Source organism: Symphalangus syndactylus, chromosome 8 (assembly GCF_028878055.3).
Source record: "Symphalangus syndactylus isolate Jambi chromosome 8, NHGRI_mSymSyn1-v2.1_pri, whole genome shotgun sequence".
NCBI lineage: Eukaryota > Metazoa > Chordata > Mammalia > Primates > Hylobatidae > Symphalangus > Symphalangus syndactylus.
This window is the reverse complement of record NC_072430.2, coordinates 72,294,546-72,318,560: the sequence shown is the minus strand read 5'-3', so window position 1 is coordinate 72,318,560 and position 24,015 is coordinate 72,294,546. Positions and strand designations below refer to the sequence as shown.

At 42.0% G+C, this 24,015-nt stretch overlaps 1 protein-coding gene across 2 annotated transcripts in view; it reads right to left on the bottom strand.

Annotated features, from left to right (window-relative positions):
- Positions 1 to 737: 737 nt before the first annotated feature.
- RNASE2 (ribonuclease A family member 2) overlaps positions 738 to 24,015 on the bottom strand; it is a 36,333-nt gene continuing 13,055 nt past the window's right edge. The window contains exons 2-4 of one of the 2 annotated variants that reach the window (XM_063644782.1): positions 17,550 to 17,673; positions 1,638 to 1,722; positions 738 to 1,407 (exon numbers count right to left, since the gene is read on the bottom strand). In XM_063644782.1, coding sequence (XP_063500852.1) covers positions 917 to 1,402 — 486 coding nt within the window. In that variant the 5' untranslated portion in view covers positions 1,403 to 1,407; positions 1,638 to 1,722; positions 17,550 to 17,673 and the 3' untranslated portion in view covers positions 738 to 916. Of the gene's footprint in view, positions 1,408 to 1,637; positions 1,723 to 17,549; positions 18,837 to 24,015 lie in introns of those variants that run through there. The other variant, XM_055289565.2, reaches the window with a different exon arrangement.

The following is a 24,015-nucleotide window of genomic DNA, read 5'->3' as shown; positions in this document are numbered from 1 at the left end:
ACATGGAGAATGATGGGGGAATTAAGGAATTTGGTCAAATATTGAGGGTGAGAGACTCATGATAAACCAAGTTAGGAGGACTTCTGTTAAACCTGACTTTAGATCTGGCACTGGTGGCACATGCCTCTAATCTCAGCACTTTGGGAGGCTGAGGAGGGCGGATTGCCTGAGGTCAGGAGTTGGAGACCAGCCTGGCCAACATGTTGAAACCCCCTCTCTAAAAATTACAAAAATTGGCTGCGTGTGATGGTGCATACCTGTAATCCCAGCTACTCAGGAGGTGCAGGAAGGAGAATAGCTTGAACTTGGGAGGTGCAGTTTGCAGTGAGCCGAGATCTTGCCACGCACTCCAGTCTGGGCGACAGAGCGGGACTCTGTCTCAAAAAATAATATAAATAAAATAAAATAAAATAAAAAATAAATATAAATGACTCTACAAGGAAGGACTAGGAAGCCCAACAGGATGACCTAGTTGTGAAGAGGGTTTAGAGGAGATGACTAAAGCTTGATCAAAGCAAGAGTCTTTGACAGTTGCTAGATACCGGTTGAGACCTCAGCTTCTCAGCCTAAAGCAGGGAGAGGGATAAGCCTGTGCTGCTTCATGACAGTAAGAGTCTCTTATCTTCAAATCTCTCTGTTTCCCACAAGTCTCAGGTTAGAGGAAAGAAAAATCTCTAGAGTGGATTGTCACTAAATGACAGCAGAGCGGCTAACGAAGACACACAGACACTTTCAGATGAATTTGCAAAGCAGTTTATTGCAGGCTTCACAAGGGACTTCAGCTCAGGAAAGCTGAAGGGGTATGGAGATTGAAGAGGACAGACGCTGATACCCAGGATACATGGAGAGATGGGATCTTGGCTATGATTGAGGAGCTTGGCAGATGAGTGATGACGAGGAGTATTGATACAGGAGCTTAGATGATTCTATCCAGGTGAACTGGAACTACTGGATACTGTGGAGGGTCCCGTCGTTGATCTCTGTTGTCACATGCAACTATATAGAACATGTTTGCTGGTGTCTGCGCATACCCGCAGTTTGAAATATTCTGTGGACTTGGAGTTGTGAGGTTACAGTGGATTAAAGGCACCTGGCTTCCACTTTGATGACAATTTTTGCGAGTTTTGTTACTAGGACATGTCATATTTGGGTTACCACAAACATTAACTACATTAGCAAAAGTGGTACGAAGAAAAGTATTTTGGTTTTTGCATCGCCATTGATAATTGTTAATGACCCGCATTGCATTGGTGCATTGCTGGGAGGTCATATTGATGTGCTGGATTTCAAACCACTGAGCCCAGGTAAACTGTCGGGGTTTGGCATGGAGTGAGCCCTCCACACCCATAAGCCCCAACAGAAGAAGCAGACAAATTTGGGAAGTGAACAGTTTTGGAACCATGTTTCCTGTGAGAAAAGAAGAGAAGTAACTACTCCCCGATCCGGTCTCAGTTATGACACACACTGTAGTGTCTTACCCCACAGGCCCCTCTGCTGCCACTCTGGGGTCCCATTTCTTTTACTTCCTGTCCCCAAAGTGTGCCCCATCTCCTAAGCACTAACGTCAGCTCCCTTCTCCCTCAGTTGCTGCCCCATTGCTGCCCCTTCTGTCCCAGCTCCGGGGATTCTTGACTTACCCAGTCTCTGTGCTGTGGCTCCTGTGAGAATTGATCCAGCTGGTTGTTCTGGGGTTCAGGGGCAGCTGGTCCCTCCTTCTTGGAACTGTTTAAATAAAGCATCCCTTGGTGGGTTGGGCCAGCAGAGCCAGGAGGGAGGGACTGACTCTTGGCCATGCAGAAACCCACAGATTGGTACATACTCCACTTGTGCAATCAGCCTTTTTATTTGATGACTTGGCTGAGCAACGGATACCCAAGGACAGCCCTGCTGCTCTTTCTGCTATAAGGACTCTAATTCCAAGTCAGCCTGTGTAAGACAGAGTTTTGCCAGTTAGATCTGGACTCTGGATGAAAACTATACGCTGCCTGCAGAATGACCACAGATTTTATAACTGTCCTCTGGCAGGCCCCTAAATGACCAAAGTACATGAAGGCAGGCATAGTAGTTAGAACAAATAGAGCCACAGAGGGCTGTTTGCCCAGGAGGAACCCAGCTTCCCTTTCATTTTTAGTAATATCCTTGGTTCTCTCTCACACAAATGCTCTCCATCTCATCCACCACTCTTGCTGGAAACTTGACCTATTAATTTCTTGAGGCACGAGATTCTATAGATAATTAAAACAATCTGCTCCACATATTTGAGGGATTTTTTTCTTTACTCCTCTTGCATTGGATCCACTTTCTCTTAAGTCTTGCCCTGATTATTGCTTCCACTTGGTGTAAAGTTACACAACCTAAAAACACACAGAGGAAAGTTGTAAAATCTGGCAGAGAATGTGCATTCTGGCATGGACATTTGGTGTCATGAAAGATTCCAACCTAGCACTCGGTATTCCTGTGATCTTTTCAGCCTATGGTATTTTCTACAAAACAGTGTGTTCTGGGGTTGTCATTCATCTTCCTGGTAAGTTTCATTTGGTGATATTAACAAGAAAATTGTTCTGTATTTACAAAATGAACATTTAAGGACAGAGCACTGTATTCCTGAAAGTATAGAAGTCAAGTGTACAGTTTGATGCACAATCATACACTTATTCTTGGCCCTCAGAGACATACAGGAAAGTAATTGTAGACACGTAGTTGTATTACAGTGTGATAGAGGTAATAGCACTTGTGTGAACATGGTTTCACGGGGACGCTGAGGGTGAAGGAAATCACTTGGCTTGAGGGACAAGGAAGACTTCAAAAAAAAAATTTCATTTCAGCAGGGCCCTAAAGGATAAGCAGGGAGTTTTCAGGGACTTTAGGGAAGAAATGAACATTCTGGGCACAGGGGATGATGTGGAGAAATTGTACAGAGGTGGGAAGTGAATTGCAGGGGTAAGACCTGGGTACTAAGAGATGTTAAATCTGGTCTAGTTTTGAGATTAGAAAATTGATATTAGACCCTTAAATGATATCATATACCTTCCAACAGTTAATCTACATAATTTTTACTACCATCCAATTTTCCTGTCATTTAGAAATGCAATAATTTTATCACTGGAGTCCTTAGGTAAATGTGGACACAGTGGTGACCTGGTGAGGACTCAGTGCACAGCTAATAGTGCTCTGCCTTGAAGTCCTGTTCTGGCCGACATTCATTAGCAGCTTTATCATGAGGTGAGGATTTTTTTTCATGTATATTGTGTGGAGATCAGTTTTGTAGGTGATGAGAATGTAAAGGTGAATGATACATCGAGTATCCCCTCTGTGATGCTGACAGCCACACTGGGTAGAAAGACTTGCACTCAAGTGTCTATAGTATGAGGCAAAAGACATAGACTGCGGTCCCAGGGCATGTACTTGGCTAAACAGTGCCTCTTTTCAGCATACACAGTGCTATTTATAATGTTTGGTTTGGAAGATAAAGTTTGACATTGGAATAGTTCACTCAAAGTTTTCTTTACTGTCTTATCTTTAAAAATCACATGATGGTGATTGGTGCACCATGTCTCCGTTACTGTATTGTATCAATTAGAGCTGAGTAAAGCTTCCTCTGTGGAAGGGGCTCTAGCTCACGGCTGTTCTCTGACTCCATCTCTTCCTCCTGACTTTCATCCTGTCTGTTCAGTGATGACACCTGCCTGGCTTCTGGAGACATCTGTGCTTATGATGCATCAGACTTGTTGCAGTGTCTTAAGAAATAACTCAGACCATAACCTGCCCAATTTGCAACCATATTCATCCTTTAAAATTGTGAGATTGTTTTTTTTTTTTTTTTGAGATGGAGTCTTGCTGTTGTCGCCCAGGCTGGAGTGCAGTGGCGTGATCTTGGGTCACTGCAACCTCTGCCTCCCAAGTTCAAGTGATTCTCCTGCATCAGCATCTCGAGTAGCTGGGATTAGAGGCACCCTTCACAATGCCCAGCTAATTTTTGTATTTTTGGTAGAGACAGGGTTTCACCACGTTGGCGAGGCTGGTCTCAAACTCCTGACCTCAGGTGATCCGACCCCCTCGGCTTCCCAAAGTGCTGGGATTATAGGCATGAGCCACCACTCCTGACCACTAAAATTGCATTCAGAACATGCTCATAAGATTTTTCTGATTCTCCCTTGTGTAGATTTCCTGTGTACATTTCCAACTACTTTCATTTGCCTGCAGAACTGTAGAAAAGATCTATTTTGATATTTAGGAGCTTTGGGAGAAGATTGTTTTATATGAAGCAGGAATAAAGTACAAGCCAACGTTAAACAAAATTCTCTGTAACTTCAGCATGATTTTTTTCTTGAACAGACACAAGCCATTTCTCCCGGGCTCTTTATTTTATTAGTATAACTTGTCTTGCAGCCTAATTTAATGACACATTTTCAGACCCAATCCACACTTCCACTGAGAGGAATAGTCAGAATTATGCCCCAGTATTAAGTACTTTTTTGGAAACCGATGAAAATTGTAAAATATTGTTCCAGACAAAGACTTCTGCATTTATGGTAAAAACCACTGTTGAGTACACTGGATTGATCAATGACTTTTTGCATAGCATTTATGTGCAAAAATATAATGTTTAATGCTTGCAATTTCTTCAGCCCCGGGGTATCCTTGCAATATTTGCTCTTAACCTGCTGATGAGGAGGTACCAAACCATCAATACCTTCCTGCACACAGATTTCCCTCATGCAGCAGTGGCTATCTATGGGAAAGACAATGCAGACTATTTACTAGGTTGGTGCAAAGGTAATTACGATTTTTGCCATTAAAAGTAATACCAGATTGTCATAATAATATTGTGCAGGTTAAATTGCACCGAATTGAGTAATATTTTACTTACCTAAGTTCTAAAGATATTTGGTGTACTGAGCTCTTCCTGGTCTCTTAAACCTCAGAAAGGTGGCCCTAGGCCTTCCCTCTTGTGTGGGGCCTCCTGCATGTCTCCCCTGAAAGCCATTAAATAAGTAGATCTGACACCTTTGATTAAGTTTCTGGCATGAAAGAGGAAAGAACTAAGCCTTTCTTCTTTTCCTCAACTATAACAAGTCCTTTACTTCTCTGGAAAGGGAAGAAATGGAAATAGAGCTCAGATGGAATTAGGGAGAGGTGTGTCTTAGGAGGGATGAAATAAAGGGTGTTTCCTAAGAAAGTGGAAAATTGCATATTGCATTCATGTCCCATTGCATATTTTTAAAATCTTTCTTTCTTTCTTTCTTTCTTTCTTTCTTTCTTTCTTTCTTTCTCTCTCTCTTCTTTCCTCCCTCCCTCCTTTCTTTCTTTCTTTCTTTCTTTCTTTCTTTCTTTCTTTCTTTCTTTCTTTCTTTCTTCCTTCCTTCCTTCCTTCCTTCCTTCCTTCCTTCCTTCCTTCCTTTCTTCCTTTCTTTCTTCCCTCCCTCCTTCCCTCCCTCCTTCCTCTCTCTCTCTCTCTCTCTCTCTTTCTTTCTTTCTCTTTCAGATGGAGTCTTGCTCTGTCACCCACGCTGTAGTGCAGTGGCAAGATCTCAGCTCACTGCAACCTCTGCCTACCGGGTTCAAATGATTCTCCTTCCTCAGCCTCCCGAGTAGCTGGGATTACAGGCATGCACGACCACGTCCAGCTAATTTTTCTATTTTTGTAGAGATAGCGTTTCACCATGTTGGCCAAGCTGGTCTTGAACTCCTGAACTCAGGTGATTCACACGCCTCAGCCTCCCAAAGTGCTAGGATTACAGGCGTGAGCCACCGCGCCTGGCCTTATTTCTTTTTATTGATACATAATAGAGGTACATATTTTCAGGGTACATGTGATAATTTAATATATTCATATAATGTGTAAAGATCACATCAGGGAAATTGGGATATCCAATACCTTAAATATTTGCCTCTTCTTTATGTTAGAAACATTCAAATTATTCTCTTCTAGCTATTTTGAAGCGTACAGTAGATTATCATTAACTATAGTCATCCTCCTGATCTATCAAACACCAGGCCTTATTTCTTATATCATTTCTTATATTTGTACCCATTAAACATCCTCTGTTCATCCCCATTGCATTTTGAGCACATAGATGCATTTGCTAAGATTTCAGAGCTCACACAAAATGAATTATTATATAGGTTAGTGTCTCTTTAAATGAAGTTGTTATATAAGTTTTGTGTTACAGCGATGTCGGGTGTAGATTTTGTATAGTCTTGTCCAGATACCAGCTCTGACATTTTCTATTTGAGACTCTTACTATAAGAGTTGTACAGGGCCAGGTGCAGTGACTCATGCCTGTAATCCCAGCACTTTTGGAAGCTGAGGTAGAGGAATCACTTCAGGCAAGGAGTTTGAGACCTGCCTGGCCAACACGGAGAAATCCCACCTCTACCAAAAACACAAAAATTAGGTCGGGCACGGTGGCTCATGCCTGTAATCTCAGCACTTTGGGAGGCTGAGGTGGGCGGATCATGAGGTCAGGAGATCGAGACCATCCTGGCTAACATGGTGAAACCCTGTCTCTACTAAAAATACACAAAATTAGCCAGGCATGGTGGCACGGGCCTATAGTCCCAGCTACTCGGGAGGCTGAGGCAGGAGAATCGCTTGAACTCGGGAGGCGGAGGTTGCAGTGAGCCGAGATCACCTGCACTTCAGCCTGGGCGACAGAGTGAGACTCCGTCTCAAAACAAACAAACAAACAAACAAAAAACAAAACACACACACACACACAAATTAACTAGGCATGGTGGGGTGCACCTGTAATCCCAGCTACTCAGGAGGCTGAGGTAGGAGGATCACTTAAACCCGGGAGTCAGAAGCTGCAGTGAGCCAATACTGCGTCACTGCCCTCCAGCCTGGGAGACAGAGCGAGATCCTGTCTCTTTAAAAAGAAAAAAAAAAGACTTGAACGGTTATTCATCCTTTCTATGCCCCTGTTTTATAATCTGTAAAATACAACAACACATACATTGGTTTGTAGGGGAAGTTTAACATGGTAATTTTTGTGTGTGTGTATGTATGAAATAATGAAATATGTAGCATAAAACATTGCAAAAGGAAAAAAAAGTTTTGATGAGGACCATCAGTCTTATGCATCAAGGTGTTAGTGTAGCATCCGTTACTGCGCTATCTTCTCTGTGGTATTTACAATGAGACCGTATGCTTGTTTCCTTTCCTTATTTCCCATCGTGAAGGCATCAGAACTGGAGCTCAAGTTTTTGTCTCTTTTTGACCAAGTGCTGCTTAGGTGGACAGCAAGTCATTTTGATAGGGCCTCTGTTTCTCAGGGACCCTTCCCAATCTGAGATAGAAGAAATCACCTTTTAACATCTTGCATTTACTTGTGAAGTCAGAACAAAGGCAACTAGATCATCATGAAATCTATGTTTTCCATCAGTTTGGTGGTAAATTTGAGGAACTGTCTTAGCAAATAATTAGAGCACCTTTTCATGATAAAAATACAGTACTTGCACGATTTAGTCTCTTTTATACAGAATTTGATGAATTTGGCCAAATCATTGACCTTGAGCTTCATTTTTTTCTACTGTCCTTGGATCCTTTATTCTTCTGTGAAAATATTTTCCAAGGTAGAATTGTTTAACTTACAGCCGTAGATGAAACTGAACACAAAATTATGAAATATGTACAACAGGTGGAAAGTGAAGTGACTGATGTTAGAAAGTACACATAAATAGTAAAAATTGTTCATTGTTATGCATTTCTTTTAATGGGAGTGAATAACACATTAGTCCATAATGTTATGCATATTATTGCTTAGGACCATGTTGTATAAATGCAAGAGTGAATAAAACAGATAATATTAGTCAATAGTACAAATGGAATGGGGGCATGGTCCAGGGATGCCTGATGTCTGGGAAACCCTGAGATAGAAAGTCGGGTTTGCCGAAGTCAACAGCCTACTTGCCGACATTTCTCAATTTGTGATAATTCCTTTATTTTTCAACTATAGTCACTGTGACTGATATTTTTTAGTAAATGGTACCTTTTCTTCAAAGGGATTCTTGGCCTCTTACCCTGTCAAGACATGCTCTTCCTTTGAAACCAGGATATTTTCCTTCATGGAGCATCATCCCTTACTCCATCTCTTTGAATCTCCTATTTGGCTCACATCCTTCCCTTAAGAGGAACAAGCTTGGTTGTCCATCTAAAGTAATGGACTTAAAAAAATATATTAGAGTTTCACTCCAAACTCTGCTATTCACCAACACAGGACCTCAAACAAGGCACTTATCTTCTCTTTTCTACCAGGGAAATGTTAACATTCTTTGTTTCTTATATCACAAATACACAAACCTAGCAAGTCTGATGGTGGGACACCCTGCATCCTGAGCACAGGTGAAAGTCTATGGTGTCTCTAAAATAGTAGAGGCAAGGGTTACCTACAAGACAGTCCTGTTGTGAGTCTTAAAAAAATGCCTTGAATGAAATGGCTACCCCCATGTGGTGTTGGGTTGCTTCTTTTTTTCCAATGCTTAGTGAAAAATTACAGTGTATGTAAATGTTCAGTGATGCTGAGATTTTCTCAGCTAGACAGGACCTGCCAAACAAAGCTTCCTCTTGGATGTAATGAGTTTTGGGCCCCTTGATCACCTATTAGACTGGAGGTAGGCGAAGGGAAGGGAGATAACCAAGAAGAGGAACTACTACATTATTGTTTGTTGACTGAGAGTTATCTCTCAGGCTATTAACCAGTCCTCTAATCTAGATCTCAGGGGCTTGAAATCATCCCATAGTCTTTACGCTAATGTTTTCTCTTGCTCCATTAAATAACAGTTCTAAATGACAGGACCTCACATCTTCCCTACAATGAAATTGGTTACAAGTGTGTGGGTTTTTTTTGCATAGCTTAAAAATAATGATGTAATCTGAATATAGTAATTTTATTTCAGATAATTATGCTTTCTTCTGCCTAAATTCATAATGATTTAGGAAAATCAGATTTACACAGACGAACAGTGCACAAATGTCAACCAAATTTTCTTTACATCTTTTCCTACAGACACACACAGACACAGACACACACACACACGCTCCAGAGTATTGGATTTGTAAATAGTCTGAGCTGGAAGGAACTTCTGAAGACATTTACACCAAACCCCTCAGTTTCCAACTGAGGAAGAGTAATGGTAGAGTGATTTGTTAAGCACACTAAAAAAAATTAATGATGGAACTGAGTGTTAGAAAATATCTTTTTGCAGCTAGGGACGGTGGCTCACACCTGTAATCTCAGCACTTCTGGAGGCCAAGGTACGTAGATCACTTGAGGTCAGGAGTTCAAGACCAGCCTGACCAACATGGTGAAACCCTGTCTACTAAAAATACAAAAATCAGCTGGGCGTGGTGGTGGGCGCCTGTAATCCCAGCTACTTGGGATACTGAGGCATGAGAATGGCTTAAACCCGGGAGGCGGACATTGCAGTGAGCCGAGATCGTGCCACTGCACTCCAGCCTGGGTGATAGAGACAGACCCCATCTCAAGAAAAAAAAAAAAAAATTAAAGAAAAGAAAATATCTTTTTACTTTGAGAATTATGTTAGTACTATGTGTATTCTATTAGTACAGTTCAAATCTGAGATGGGTGTGGAGATGTAGTGTTTAGCAAGATGACTATAGTTAGCAATATTGTATTGCATACTTGAAATTTACTAAAAGCGTAGACCACATGTATTCTCAACACACAAAAAGAAAATGGTAACTATGTAAGAGGACAGATATGTCAATTAGCTTCATTGTTATGATTATCTCACAATGCTTTTGTAAAGCAAAACATCAACTTGTACACCTTAAATATATACAAGTTTTATTTATCTATTATACCTCAAAGCTGTAAAAAATGAGAAGAGTGTATCTGTAATCAGTATAAACTTCCAAGAAAACCTGCTGGGCCAGAGTAGTGAAATGGGAAGAAAGAAAAGAGAGAAGGGCCAGGCGTGGTGGCTCACCCCTGTAATCCCAGCACTTTGGGAGGCCAAGGTGGGCAGATCACTTCAGATTAGGAGTTTGAGACTTGCCTGGCCAGCATGCTAAAACTCCATCTCTACTAAAAATACAAAAATTATCTGGGAGTGGTGGCAGGTGCCTGTAATCTCAGCTACTCGGGAGACTGAGGCAGGAGAATCGCTTGAACCCTGGAGATGGAGGTTGCAGTGAGCCAAGATTTCACCAGTGCACTCTAGCTTGGGCGAGAGGCGAGACTCCATCTCAAAAAAAGAAAAAGAAAAGAAAAGAGAGAGTGATATGGAGATGAATGTATAAGAGGGAAGGAGGATGTGGTGAAGTGAGTTGCTCAGATGGGTCCTTAGAGGAGCGAAGAGAGACGGAGACAAATGTGAGAAGTACTGAAGTCTGGGATATGATTAAGAGGAGAACACCATCATCACTGGCCATGAGAGAAATACAAATCAAAACCACAATGAGATACCATCTCACGCCAGTTAGAATGGCGATCATTAAAAAGTCAGGAAACAACAGGTGCTGGAGAGGATGTGGAGAAATAGGAACACTTTTACACTGTTGGTGGGACTGTAAACTAGTTCAACCATTGTGGAAGACAGTGTGGCAATTCCTCAAGGATCTAGAACTAGAAATACCATTTGACTCAGCGATCCCATTACTGGGTATATACCCAAAGGATTATAAATCATGCTGCTATAAAGACACATGCACACGTATGTTTATTGCGGCACTATTCACAATAGCAAAGACTTGGAACCAACCCAAATGTCCATCAGTGATAGATGGATTAAGAAAATGTGGCACATATACACCATGGAATACTATGCAGCCATAAAAAAGGATGAGTTCATGTCCTCTGTAGGGACATGGATGAAGCTGGAAATCATCATTCTCAGCATACTATCACAAGGACAGAAAACCAAACACTGCATGTTCTCACTCATAGGTGGGAGTTGAACAAAGAGAACACTTGGACACAGGATGAGAACACCACACACCGGGGCCTGTCATGGGGTGGGAGTGTGGGGGAGGGATAGCATTAGGAGAAATACCTAATGTAAATGATGAGTTAATGGGTGCAGCAAACCAACACGGCACATGTATACAAATGTAACAAACCTTCACGTTGTGCACATGTACCCTAGAACTTAAAGTATAATAAAAAATAATAATAATAGTAATAATAAAAATTTAAAAAAAGAGAGCAGTATCTCCAGGCACTGAGACACAGATGCCCTACTCTCTTTCTCTTTATTCCCTCCACTGAGATGAAAACGTGACTCGGATGTGGACCCTTTTCCTGTTCACCTCCTGGACAAGATTGTTTTTCTCTAGACCCAGAAATTTGGATATCTCTTCAATGAATTGCCCAGACTCTTCCACCCCATCAACAGTGGTCATGAGGGAAGCCTTTGCACTTGGAGTAAGACATTTCTCCCTGGACAGGGTTAACTTTCCATGCTCAGCAGCATTTGACAGAGTTGATTGCTCCATGCTCCTTGATGAAGCTGACCTGAGAATGAGCTTCTTGTGACAGAAACAGGATGAAAAGTCTGGTGAGCTCAGGCCTGGTGCCTTCAAGGCAGACAGTCTTGTCAAGGATGTGTGCTGAGTTACAGCACCCCACCCTTTCCTGATTATTTCTCCTACATCCCTGGACTCATGTTCTCAGTCTTCTTCATTAGTTCTTCCCCTTTCTCTCTGGCCTCTTGATGGTGGAGATTCCTAGGGGTTAGCTATTCTTTCTTTTCCGTGGACACATGCACTCTCTTCATGATCATATCTAATCTCATGGCTTTTGTTGGGGCTCAGCACACTATACTCCAAAGTATGGCACTTTGGCACGCTGAACTCTTTGAAATAAAGGAGATTGGAAGGCCTCAGAAGCAGCCTCCAGAACCAAGGTCTCTCTGACCTTCTCCTGCCTTCCAGTCTCTTGCTCCCCTCTCCCCAAATCAGCCATAAAATCTAGAAATATTACTCTAGTCTTCCCTCTGCCATTTTGTGTAGGAGCTGGCCATAAAGAAATTATCTGACCTACTTTGTCTGATAGTAGGACATAAGACTGATTCCAGAGGGAGTCTTGTTGTGTAGTTGGGAGGGATAATTCCTATACAGAGAGGCCAAGAAAAATGTAAACAGACAGGCCGTGCTGGGTTCCTCCCTCAGCCTATTACTATCAAATCATACCCTTTTGTCCAATTACATTGTTACATGGCTGTCCATGCTTCACTGAACCTGAGCATCAATCTGGACAGTGTTCCCTGGGCCTTTGGGTCTTCATTTCTGAAGGCTTCTGAGTCACATAAAACTTTAAGTAAATTTGCTACGCTTTTCTCTTGTTAACCTGTCTTTTGCTACAGGAGTGTCAGACCCTTATGAGGGGAGAGGAGAGATATCATACTTCTACCTCTACACATTTAATATCATCAGTTTTCTAACAATGCCCAAATCTTCAGTACACTTGTCTCTCCTGAACCCTATACTTCTACAGCAACTTCCTATGTGACATTTCTTCTTAAATGTCTAATAACTATATCAAACCTAGTATGTCCCCAGGAAACACTGATCATCTTTCCTACTCTTCCCCCGAAGTTGTTCCTCCCTCAGTACTCCTCATCTCAAGAGAAGGTAAGTCCATTGTCTCTAATTCTTGAATAATCTTCTTTATCCCACATCCAGCCTGTCAGGGAAGTCTGTTTCTGCCTTCAAATCACACACAGAATCTGGCCACTTCTCATGGCCTTCACTGCTACCACCATTCTGAGGCACAATCACCTTTCACTAGAATGACTGGAAAAGCATTCTCACTGGCTTTCCTGCTTCCACCACTGATAGCCCAAGCAGCTACAGGGTCCTTTTAAAACAAGTCAGATCGTGAAACTCTACTCAAAATCTTTTAGTGCTTCTTCATTTCACCTTGAGTAAAAGTGAAATCCTTATAAAATCTCATGTGCTCTTACATGATCCATATGCCCAAACCATTTGCTTTCAAAACTAATCTCCTACTCTTCTTCCCAATCAGTTTGCTCTAGTTCCCTGGCCTCTTAGCTATACCTTAAAGACACGAAGCATATCCCTACTTCAGGGCCACCCTAACCACACCGCACCCACAATGTGCATAGCTAACTTCCTCTCTCTCTGTAAGTCTTTGCTTAAAAATAGTTTTCTTGGCTGGGCATGGTGGCTCACGCCTGTAATCCTAGTACTCTGTAGACCGAGGTGGGCGGATCATGAGGGCAGGAGATTGAGATCATCCCGGCCAACATGGTGAAACCTCGTCTCTACTAAAAATACAAAAATGAGCTGGGCATGGTGGCTCTTGCCTGTAATCCTAGCTACGCAGCAGGCTGAGGCAGGAGAATCACTTGAACCTGGGAGGTGGAGGTTGCAGTGAGCCGAGATTGCGCCACTACACACCAGCCTGGTGACAGAGCTAGACTCTGTATCCAATAATAATAATGATAATAATAATAATTTTCTCAAGGAGATCTATTTTGACTATTTTAAAATGCTACCCATGGCTAGGTGTGGTGGTTCATGTCTGGAACCCCAGCACTTTGGGAGACCAAGGCGAGAGGATCACTTGAGCCCAGGAGTTCAAGACCAGCCTGGGCAATATAGCAAGACCTTGTCTCTACCAAGAAAAAAAAAAGAAAAGAAAATAATAATAAATTAAAAAAAATTAAATTAAAGGCCACCCATATGAAAATGAATAAACGACACTCATGGATTTCTAATCAAAAATTCTCTATAATCTTCTTTCGGCCACTTAGCACAACTGAAACCCCTTACTCCAAAGTACTTGATATTTTCTGATGGCCTAAGAACATGAATGTACAGTTAAACTATCCTAAGCAATAACGAATTGTTATGGCTTAATGAGCAGCTTATCAGAACGTGGATGATGAAAACAGAACGTGGTTTCTCTGTATTTTCCTGTTTCTTTCTCCTCTATCATAGTCTCACTATCAGGCAGATGTTCCTTGTATATCTGTAAGATGACAGCAGCAACTTCACACCTTCCATTCTCTCAAGATGAAGTCCTGCTTTCGTCTCCCAATATTCCTAACAAATGTCTCTGACTGGGACAAGTGCCCATCTCATCTAATGAGACACACACACTGAGTAGCTCATTAGTGGAGCTAGGGTGGAGCCAGTCCATCTAAGCCACAGACTGGAGCAAGGTGGAGGATTGGTTTTTCAAATAAAACAGGAATATGGTTTTCAAAAAGACTAGCTCATCTCCACACAACCAGTATTCCTCATCCCAATGTCTGTACTTGCATTGTCCTCTAGTGGGCCACAGCTCCACCATCACTTTACCCACCTTTGCACCTGCTAAGAGGGGGTCCTCCCCTTCTGGTACCAGCACCACTGGACTGACAGTTCCTGAGAGAAAGGGGCTATGTCTTGGTTATCTTTGTGTCCATCTCCCAGCCCCATTCTGGCACAGGGTAGGCTTCCTTAAATATGTGCCCACATGATATTTTTAGGCAGTCCTGCATGATACCTCTTCTTTTGGTTACTCAGCATCTCTTGAGCAGCCAACACCCAATTATCATAGTCCTTCTAGGACTCATTGCTAATTTCCACATCCCACTTTTCTGGCCCATACATCTAAATATGATATTGCAGTATAGTATTATTAATGTTGCTGCTGTTTTCTAATAAGAAGATAAAGTGTTTTAGGCCCAGTTTGGGGACTGACCTTTTTTTCTCCTTGCAAGTTTTTGACACTGGTGCCAATCACTGATGAGAGTTTGCACAAGTTCCTGGGCCTCATCTAACTCATTTTTGGGAAACTCTGTGTTAGATTTCTCTCTACTTTCATATTTCAACTGTACTGTGTCTATTCTTGTCTTATCTGTGACAAAGATGAAACTGGCAACACCATTTACATTGCTGTGGCCGTAGTAACTAGCTGCCCTCAGGCTTATGCTCACCCTTGCATAGTGTATAGTTGATGCTGAGAAGCAACAGCTCAGGTAGGAACTATAGTTCCCTACCCGAAGGCCATGCCAGTGAAAAATGGCCAAGGCAGTTAAGAAAGTGTGCTTCTCCCCCTTCTGTTCTGTTTGCCAGCTATATGAAATGGATGAGGAAATGACAGAACCAGAAGATGGAAGTAATCTGTCTCTGAATAACACATGGAACAAGGCTGCCTGTCAATGAGCAATACTAGGCTTTTATGTAACAAGATATTGTTTTCTGTTTTATATATACTCTGGTAGAACAAACTCTCTCACCTTGTTTTTTAGTTTGTTTTTTTGAAGGTGTCTTTGCTATTCTTATACATCTATATATCCTCTAGAATGAGTAAGTTCCCAAAATAAGCAAACAAAGACTTGGTTGAGAATTTGATTGGAATTGTTCTAAATCTAAAACTACCCTTGCAAATATCATGACAGTAAGAGAAATCTGACACAGTTGACTCCATCTTGCTTCTAACCTCCAAGCTGTCCTTGGTCATTCCTGGGCATAGGCCAAGCTACTTTGGGTGGAAGTTATAGTTCAAATTTAAAGTGAGGATGATAGTAGTCCTTCCCAAAACTTTGTAAAACTAATGAAAGTCTGCAAGGTTAGGATTATGAAAGGCGCCTGAATTCTGATAAAATGTATTTTCTATAATCCCTTTCTGCTCAAGGGTCACGTGGCCAGAAGTCACAAGATTTGTCACTTCTCCAATTGCTCCTACAGATAACATCACTACTGTGGAACCTAAGTTTGGTCTTTTGAGATGGCTTTTTTTCAGACTTTTGCATTCTGGCAACCTATGGAACCAGGTCTCATAACTCAACTAGTCCTGTTGTTCCACCCAGAGGCCGACTCAGCCTATAAGGATTGTTTTTCACACCCCTATGAATTCATCCCCAGCCAGTCAGCAGCACCCATTCTCTAGCCACCTGTTCACCAAACTATGCTTGGAAAACCCTAACCTCCTGGCCGGGCGTGGTGGCTCACACCTATAATTCCAGCACTATGGGAGGCCAAGGCGGGTGGATCACAAGGTCAGGAGTTCGAGATCAACCTGGCCAACATGATGAAACCCCGTCTCTACTAAAATACCTAAAAATAGCCGGCCGTGTTGGTGCGTGCCTGTAGTCCCAGCTACTTGGGAGGCTGAGGCAGGGAAATCACTTGAACCTGGGAGGGGGAGGTTTCAGTGAGCCAAGATCATGCCGCTACACTCCAGCCTGGAGAGAGAGTGAGACTTTCTCTCACAAAAAACAAAAAACAAAAAACAAAAAAAACCAAAAAAAACAAAAAAGAAAAAAAAAAAAACCCCTAGCCTCCAAGACTGCTGGGAGAGTGATTTGAGTAACAGCTCTATCTCCCGTGGTCTCAGTGAACTGATTTTGTCTGTGCAGCAGGCAGGAAGAACCCGTCAGGCAATTACAAATCTATAGGTCGATTTGCAGAAAAATTGCTATATCTAAATTAGTGAGTCTTACAATCTATAAACATGCTATACCTTTCTATTTACCTTAATGTCTCACAATAAAGTTTTGTACTTTTGTCCATAAAGTTCTTTATCTTTTCCTGGTTTTTCTCCTTATGAACTTAATATTTTAATAGTATTGCAAATTGTATCATTTTAACATTTCAGTTTCTGCCTGTTGCTGGGGTCAGGGCTCAGAAGGCACCACTCCAAAATATTCCTCTCTAGCATATTGATTATTTACTATTTATTTGGAAAAACTGCCTGCACAGGAGTTAGCTCTGAAAAGCTGCCATTTTGTAAAAGAAATTCAGATCTATAAAGGAAATTTTCACTGGTAAAAGTGTTTTTGATCAGGAAGAGAGCTGCTCTCTATCACCTGAGAGACTGTTATCTGCATAACAAGGCAACCTTTATTTACCATGTATTTACTATATGTTTCCTCCTCTCATGCTCCCATAACTTGCACCACCACCCTCCAGAAGCCCCAAGCCTCTGTTTCTCTCTGTAGCTTAAGATGCTATACAAGCTTTATTCATCTGGCCTTTCTTTGAGTCTTATATTTTTGTGGGACTCCTGTGTATACATACATAATTTAATATAGTTTTTCTCATGTTAATCAGTCTTATGTAATTTAACTTGTAGCCCAGCCACAAAAAACCTAAAAGGGTGGAAGGAAGTCATTTTCCCCTCCTCTGTGCTGAAATATAAAAATAAATAAACCATATGCCAATTTTATATCCAGCAATTATTAATCTAAATAATTAATTTGCATGTGTAGGGGCAAAGGGGAATTTCCCTTTCCCTTTAAGGTTTGAGTTTGCTGAAATTAACCGATGGAAGATTAGCTGGAGAAAAAGGCAAGTTTATTGTATTCATGGGGGAATGATGAGAGAGTGACTACCCAGTAACCCAGCGAGGTTCAGAATCTATATAGCCTTCTTCACAGGAGAGAGAGAGATGGGGGAATGTAGGCAATTTTGAAGAGTAGGAAATTGTTTTTAGGAGAATTGAATGGGCCCAAAGAACAGGCCATAGTTTGTGAATTATACTCTTTGGAAACCCTTCGGAATATGACAAAGAATAGACAACAGCTTCTGACTAAGTCTGCCTACGTGTGGTGACATCCCTCAGTCTTACCTTCTGCCATGAGTTTAATCTTCCCCGGTTAATCAAATCTCAGGGAGGTGATCAAAGTCCACTGGGTTCTTTCTGGAGGAGCTTTGGATAAGGTAACTTCAGACAGGAAGAGTTTCATCCTGCACTTGGGGGCAAAACAGGAGAAGTTAAGAAAGTCCTTGGTTCTGAGGCTGATTCTAACACCCTTTCATTTTCTTTAGTTCAAAGACCTTAGCATTGGAGGGTGAGCGGGAAGTGAATGGTTAATGGGTAAAAAAATATAATGATTAGGCCGGGCGTGGTGGCTCACACCTGTAATCCTAGCACTTTGGGAGGTTGAGGCGTGCGGATCACCTGCGGTCAGGTGTTGGAGATCAGCCTGGCCAACATGGCGAAACCCCATTCCTACTAAAAATACAAAAATCAGCCGGGCATGGTGGTGCACGCCTGTAATCCCAGCTGGTTGAGAGACTGAGGCAGGAGAATCACTTGAACCCAGGAGGCACAGGTTGCAGTTAGCTGAGGTCATGGCACTACACTCCAGCCTGGGTGACAGAGGAAGACTCTGTCTCAAAAAAAAAAAAAAAAAAAAAAAAAATGAATAAGATCTAGTATTTGATAGCACAAATATAGGATGACTATAGTCAATAATAATTTTATTGTACATTTTAAAATAATTAAAAGAGTATAATTGTCTTCTTTGTAACATAAAGGATAAATGCTTGAGGGGGTGGGTACCCCATTTACCCTGATGTGATTAGGCCCTGAATGCCTGTATCAAAATAGCTCATGTACTTCATAAATATATACAACAAATTTGTACCCACACAAATATTTTTTAAAAATTTAAAAACAAACAAGCAACAGAAAAAGCCCAGAGTGCTCCTCATTCCAAAGCACCATAGTTTGAGGTATTGTTTCTGAGTCCTGACGCATTGTTTTTAGATTTTTCAATGTACACTATTATATCTGTAAATAGTGACAGTTTTGTTCCCTCTTTTCCAATTTTAAAACTCTATGATGGTGGCTCACGCTTGTAATCCCAGCACTTTGGGAGGCCGAGGCGGGCGGATCACGAGGTCAGGAGATCGAGACCATGGTGAAACCCTGTCTCTACTAAATGTATAAAAAAAAAATAAGCCGGGCGCGGTGGCGGGCGCCTGTAGTCCCAGCTACTCGGAGAGGCTGAGGCAGGAGAATGGCGTGAACCCGGGAGGCGGAGCTTGCAGTGAGCCGAGACTGCGCCACTGCACTCCAGCCTGGGCGACAGAGCAAGACTCCGTCTCAAAAAAAAAAAAAAAAAAAAAAAAAAAAAAAAAAAAACTCTATGATGGCCAGGCATGGTGGCTCATGCCTGTAAATCCCAGCACTTTGGTAGGCCGAAGCGGGTGGATCACCTGAGGTCAGGAGTTAGAGACCAGCCTGACCAACATGGTGAAAACGTATCCTTACCAAAAATGCAAATTAGCCAGTCTTGGTGGCTCATGCCTGTAGTCTCAGCTACTCAGAAGGCTGAGGCATGAGAATCTCTTGAACCCGGGAGGCAGAGGTTACAATGAGCCAAGATCAAGCCACTGCACTCCAGCCTAGGAAACAGAGTGAGAGTCGGTCTCAAAAAAGAAAAAAACAAAACAAAACAAAATGAAACAAAAAAACTCTATGTTATCAGAGAGGGATGTAGTCTTATTTTTTAAAATGGATCACCAATATTCTAAGTGCTGTTGATTGAACAATTCACTATTTCCTCATCAGTTAGAAATGCCGGTATTATGAAATTTACTAAATCGCCATTGTTCATAGTTTACTTCTGAAGACTCTCTATTTCAATGATATTTTGTCTTCTGTGCTAGTAATACACAGTAGTACTGTTGAGGATAGACCAGTTATCAAAATGCTGTATGAAGATTATTTAATCAGAGTAAAGAGAAGCAAGTGGTCTTGAGGGATGTTTCATCAATGCCCCGGAAAAGCTTTATGAACTAGCCCATGCCACAATGACCAGAAAGCTAAAGGCTGTCAGATACAAGGTCTCTCTGTCCTCCAGAGAGTGTTGGGCAAATCCTGTGAAACTGCTCTATATAGTCTCATTTCTGCTTTCGTGGCAAGTTTTCATCTTTCCGTAAAAACATCCTACTGTGTTCAATTTATTAGAATACACTGTCAGTTAAGCAAACGTATTTGCCTTAAACTAAATCTCCTCATGTGGTAAATATTTGTTGGCTAAGCTATACATTCTTCCATAACTGCCACTAATCACAACTACTTATTACTTTAGGTAGTGTGGTTTTTTTCTTCTTGGTTATCTTTGGAGGACTAGGTTAGTCTCTCACACTATGAAGACATCTGCCTCTTCAGAATAAGGACACATTTTTTTTGCAGAATAAATTTCTGAATCTTGTCTTATCCTGCTGTCTGTGACATATTCTCTTCAAAAAGTTAAGATTGTTTTGCATCACAGGTCTATTGCTTATGAGTAATAAGACTTTTTTCATAGTACTCGGACAAACAGAGCATTAAAGCTATATTAGTCTATTCTTGCATTGCTATTAAGAAATATCAGAGACTGGGTAATTTATAAAGAAAAGAGGTTTAATTGGCTCACTGTTCTGCAGGCTGTACAGGAAGCATAGTGGTTTCTGCTTCTAGTGAGGCCTCAGGAAACTTCCAATCATAGTGGAAGGCAAAGGGTGAGTGAGGTGCCTCACATGGTGGGAGCAGAAGCGAGAGAGACAGGGAAGAGGTGCTGCACACTTTTGAACAATCAGATCTCATAAGTAACTCACTATCACAAGAACAGCACCAAGAGGATGGTGCTAAACCTTTCATGAGAAATCCACCCCCATGATCAAATCATGTCCCACCAGGTACCACCTCCAACACTGGGGACCATAATTTGACATGAGATTTTGTGGGGACACAGTTCCAAACCATATCAGCAGCAGATTGGATATTATAAACACAATGGCCTGTTACATGAGGCTATAAACACAAGAAATTATGAAATCCATAGAAGTGGTCATAATAATAAATACCTGTCAGAATGGTTGCGTGAATTAAACTGGAATAACTGAGCATGAAGTTCAAAAAGAGTTCATTTCTGGCTGGGTGCAGTGGATCATGCCTGTAATCCCAGCACTTTGAGAGGCTGAGGTGGGCAGACCACGAGGTCAAGAGATCGAGACTATCCTGGCCAACATAGTGTAACCCTGTCTCTACTAAAAGTACAAAAATTAGCCAGGCATGATGGGGGCTTCCTGTATTCCCAGCTACTTGGGAGGCTGAAGCAGGAGAATTGCTTGAACCCAAGAGGCAGAGGTTGCAGTGAGCCGAGATCACGCCACTGCACTCCAGCCTGGGCAACAGAGCAAGACTCCATCTCAAAAGAAAAAAAAAAGAGTTCATTTCTCTTTTCTTGGCAACTTGGCCAATTATAAAGCAGATAGAAGTCAAGGATTTTAAAATCTAGGTATTAGATCTCAACTCAGCTTCTTGCCATGGATTAGTCAGTTTTGCTTAATTGTATAAAAGGCTTTTGAGGCCTATCTGCTCAGGAGACCTATTAAGACAAAAAAACTATGAAATCTACTACATCACACCTTGTTGATAGACTGTATATGCAACTCCTCCTATCGCCTTCATTAGCAGGTCCCTAAATTTAGCTGATTTTGGAGTTCTGAAAAATGTACGTACTAATTTCTTCCCTTGCCTTACTGAAATACAGACTGGAGTTCCAAGTAGCTTCTCCTTCAATAAAAACATATATAAATTAAAACTGGGCTCAGTGGCTCACGCCTGTAATCCCAGCACTTTGGGAGGCTGAGGCGGACAGATCACCTCAGGTCAGGAGTTCGAGACCAGCCTGAACAACATGGAGAAACCCTGTCTCTACTAAAAATACAAAATTAGCTGGGAGTGGTGGCACACGCCTGTAATCCCAGCTATTTGGGAGGGTGCGGCAGGAGAATCGCTTAAACCCGGGAGATGGAGGTGGTGGTGAGCTGAGATAGCATTATTGTACTCCAGCCTGGGCAACAAGAGTGAAAGTCCATCTCAAAATAAATAAATACATAAAAATAAATATAAATAAATGAATATGGCCGGGCACGGTGGCTCATGCCTGTAATCCTAGCACTTTGGGAGGCCAAGGCCGGTGGATCATGAGGTCAGGAGTTCAAGACCAGCCTGGGAAAGATGGTGAAACCCCTTCTCTACTAAAAATACAAAAATTAGCTGGGCATGGTGGCCTACGCCTGTAATCCCAGCTACTTGGGAGGCTGAGGCAGAGAACTGCTTGAACCTGGGAGGCAGAGGTTCCAGTGAGTCAAGATTGCGCCACTGGATTTCAGCCTGAGTGACAGAGCCAGACTCGGTCTCAAAAACAAACAAACAAACAAACAAACAAACAAACACAAACCAAAAAACCCGTATAACTTTAACGGTGTAGACAAAAACAGATTATGCGGTAATCTTTACATAATAGTGATTCAATTTTTTGACCTTGCTCAAAACTGCTTTAAAGAAAAACTACACTTAATTAAATTAACAATTCTGAAATGGAAACTCAATTTGCAAACTAAGTATTTCTCCTAACCTGAACATGTATAAACCAATATGCGTATATACAAAATCACACATGAACCCAAACACACAGTAATGTATAAAAAAATACAGAATGTCAGAGCTGAAAGAGATCTTTTGTCTGTAATCTTCACTTTAGAGATGAGGAGTAGAAGGATAAGGTGATTTGCCAAGCTCCAATAGAAAGCTTATGATAGACACCGAGCTCCAAGTTTCTGCATATTTGCAGTGATGTCATAGGCACTCTGTGTGATGCTGGTGAACATTTTAGGTGTGCAATAGTAAGCATAAAATTAGTAATACCTGGGAATCTGTTTAAGATTATTGACAGGCCTGAGAGTTTTCCATACGGCCTGCACCCTAACCTCTGGTAGGAAAATATCCACAACATAATTTCTACAAGATTAGAGGGAGGAGAGAGGCAACAGGGATTCCATTTCTACTAGGAGTATCCACCTCTGAGAGGGATATATCCATCTCTGTGGATGTCACCTGCTCTGCAGAAAACCCTTTCCTGGAACTCCCAGGTATTTAAAAAAAGAGTCAGATATTAGACCTAGAGACAAAAGGCTCACACCCAGTCACCCAGAATCCCTGATCACCAAGAATTAGAACATTTCTGGAAGATGGGCTCTATACATGGAAGAGTTGGGAATCTTTATTTTGAGGCAGAGAAATATGTGGGAGAAACATAAACTCTACTCCCTTAGAATTGAAATGCTCACATTTTTAAAAACAGCATTTAAACAGACATTTGTATTTAAGGAAGTGAAAATATTTTCTAAGATGTAGGTCATATGGATCTGTCAATTCCCTTCTGAGTTAAATCACTCTAAAAAGGGGTTGGCAATGATACCTGCCTCATCTCAAGGTTATGGGTGAGCAGCAGTTGAACTGATAGAGGCAAACACCTCAGAGATGAAAGTTTTTAGTTTAACTGGTCTGCTTAGGTAAGGAGCAAGAATCACTTTGGGGTTTGGAAATAACCTTGTACATAGGACAATTCCATAAAGGGTTAAGAGGGCGGTAGCCATCTCCGTTATTGACAAGGAGGTGGAAGAAGGATGTGAGAACACTTGTTGCCATGAGTACACAAAGAATAAGTGTAGAAAAGGCAGGAGGGAACTGCGAACATTAAGTATAGGGCCAAGACTTCTTAGGAACAGGACAAGGGACCGTGGCTTGTTCTTTTGATTCTGCTCTTCTTTGAAATGCTTTCACAGGAAACATGAATCTGATGTGGACCCCCCTCCTTTTCCTCCTTTTGGACCTAACTGTCTTCACTCCAGCCCTGCCCTTCTCAACACGACAGATAGACAACCCCAGGTCTTGGGTCCCCAGAGGACACCACCGATACTGTGATGTGATGATGAGGTGCCGTTGGCTGATCCACAGGGGTAAATGCAAGCCGATCCACACATTCATTCATAGAATCTGACCACCATAGTAGATTTCTGCAGAACTCCACCACTGCCCTGTACCAACAGCCCCTCCATGTGCAGCTGCCACAACAGTACTCATGATGTCAATGTCACTGACTGCTTTGCCAGCCCAGGGACCCGACCTCTTCACTGACACTACCAAAAATAAGGAGTCCACCAGGCACATGTGAGTGGGCTGCAAGAAGGGGGCACCTGTTCACCTGGATGGCTAGATTCCTCCTGACACCGGCACCTGAGTGACTTGTACCCTACGCTTTCAAATCTTTGCAGCACTGTCAAGATCTTCTTTGTAAACGCTTCGCCCTTTGCACGCAGTCTCCTGCGTCTTTCTTACAGCCTGTTCCCCACCAACCCCATGTCCTCTATCCCTGCCACTGTGTCAGGGCTTTTGGTGGAAGATAAGGTGGCAGTGGAGGGTTGGTGGGAGGGAGCCTGAATTACGGAAATAATATTCGGGAAAAGCCTTG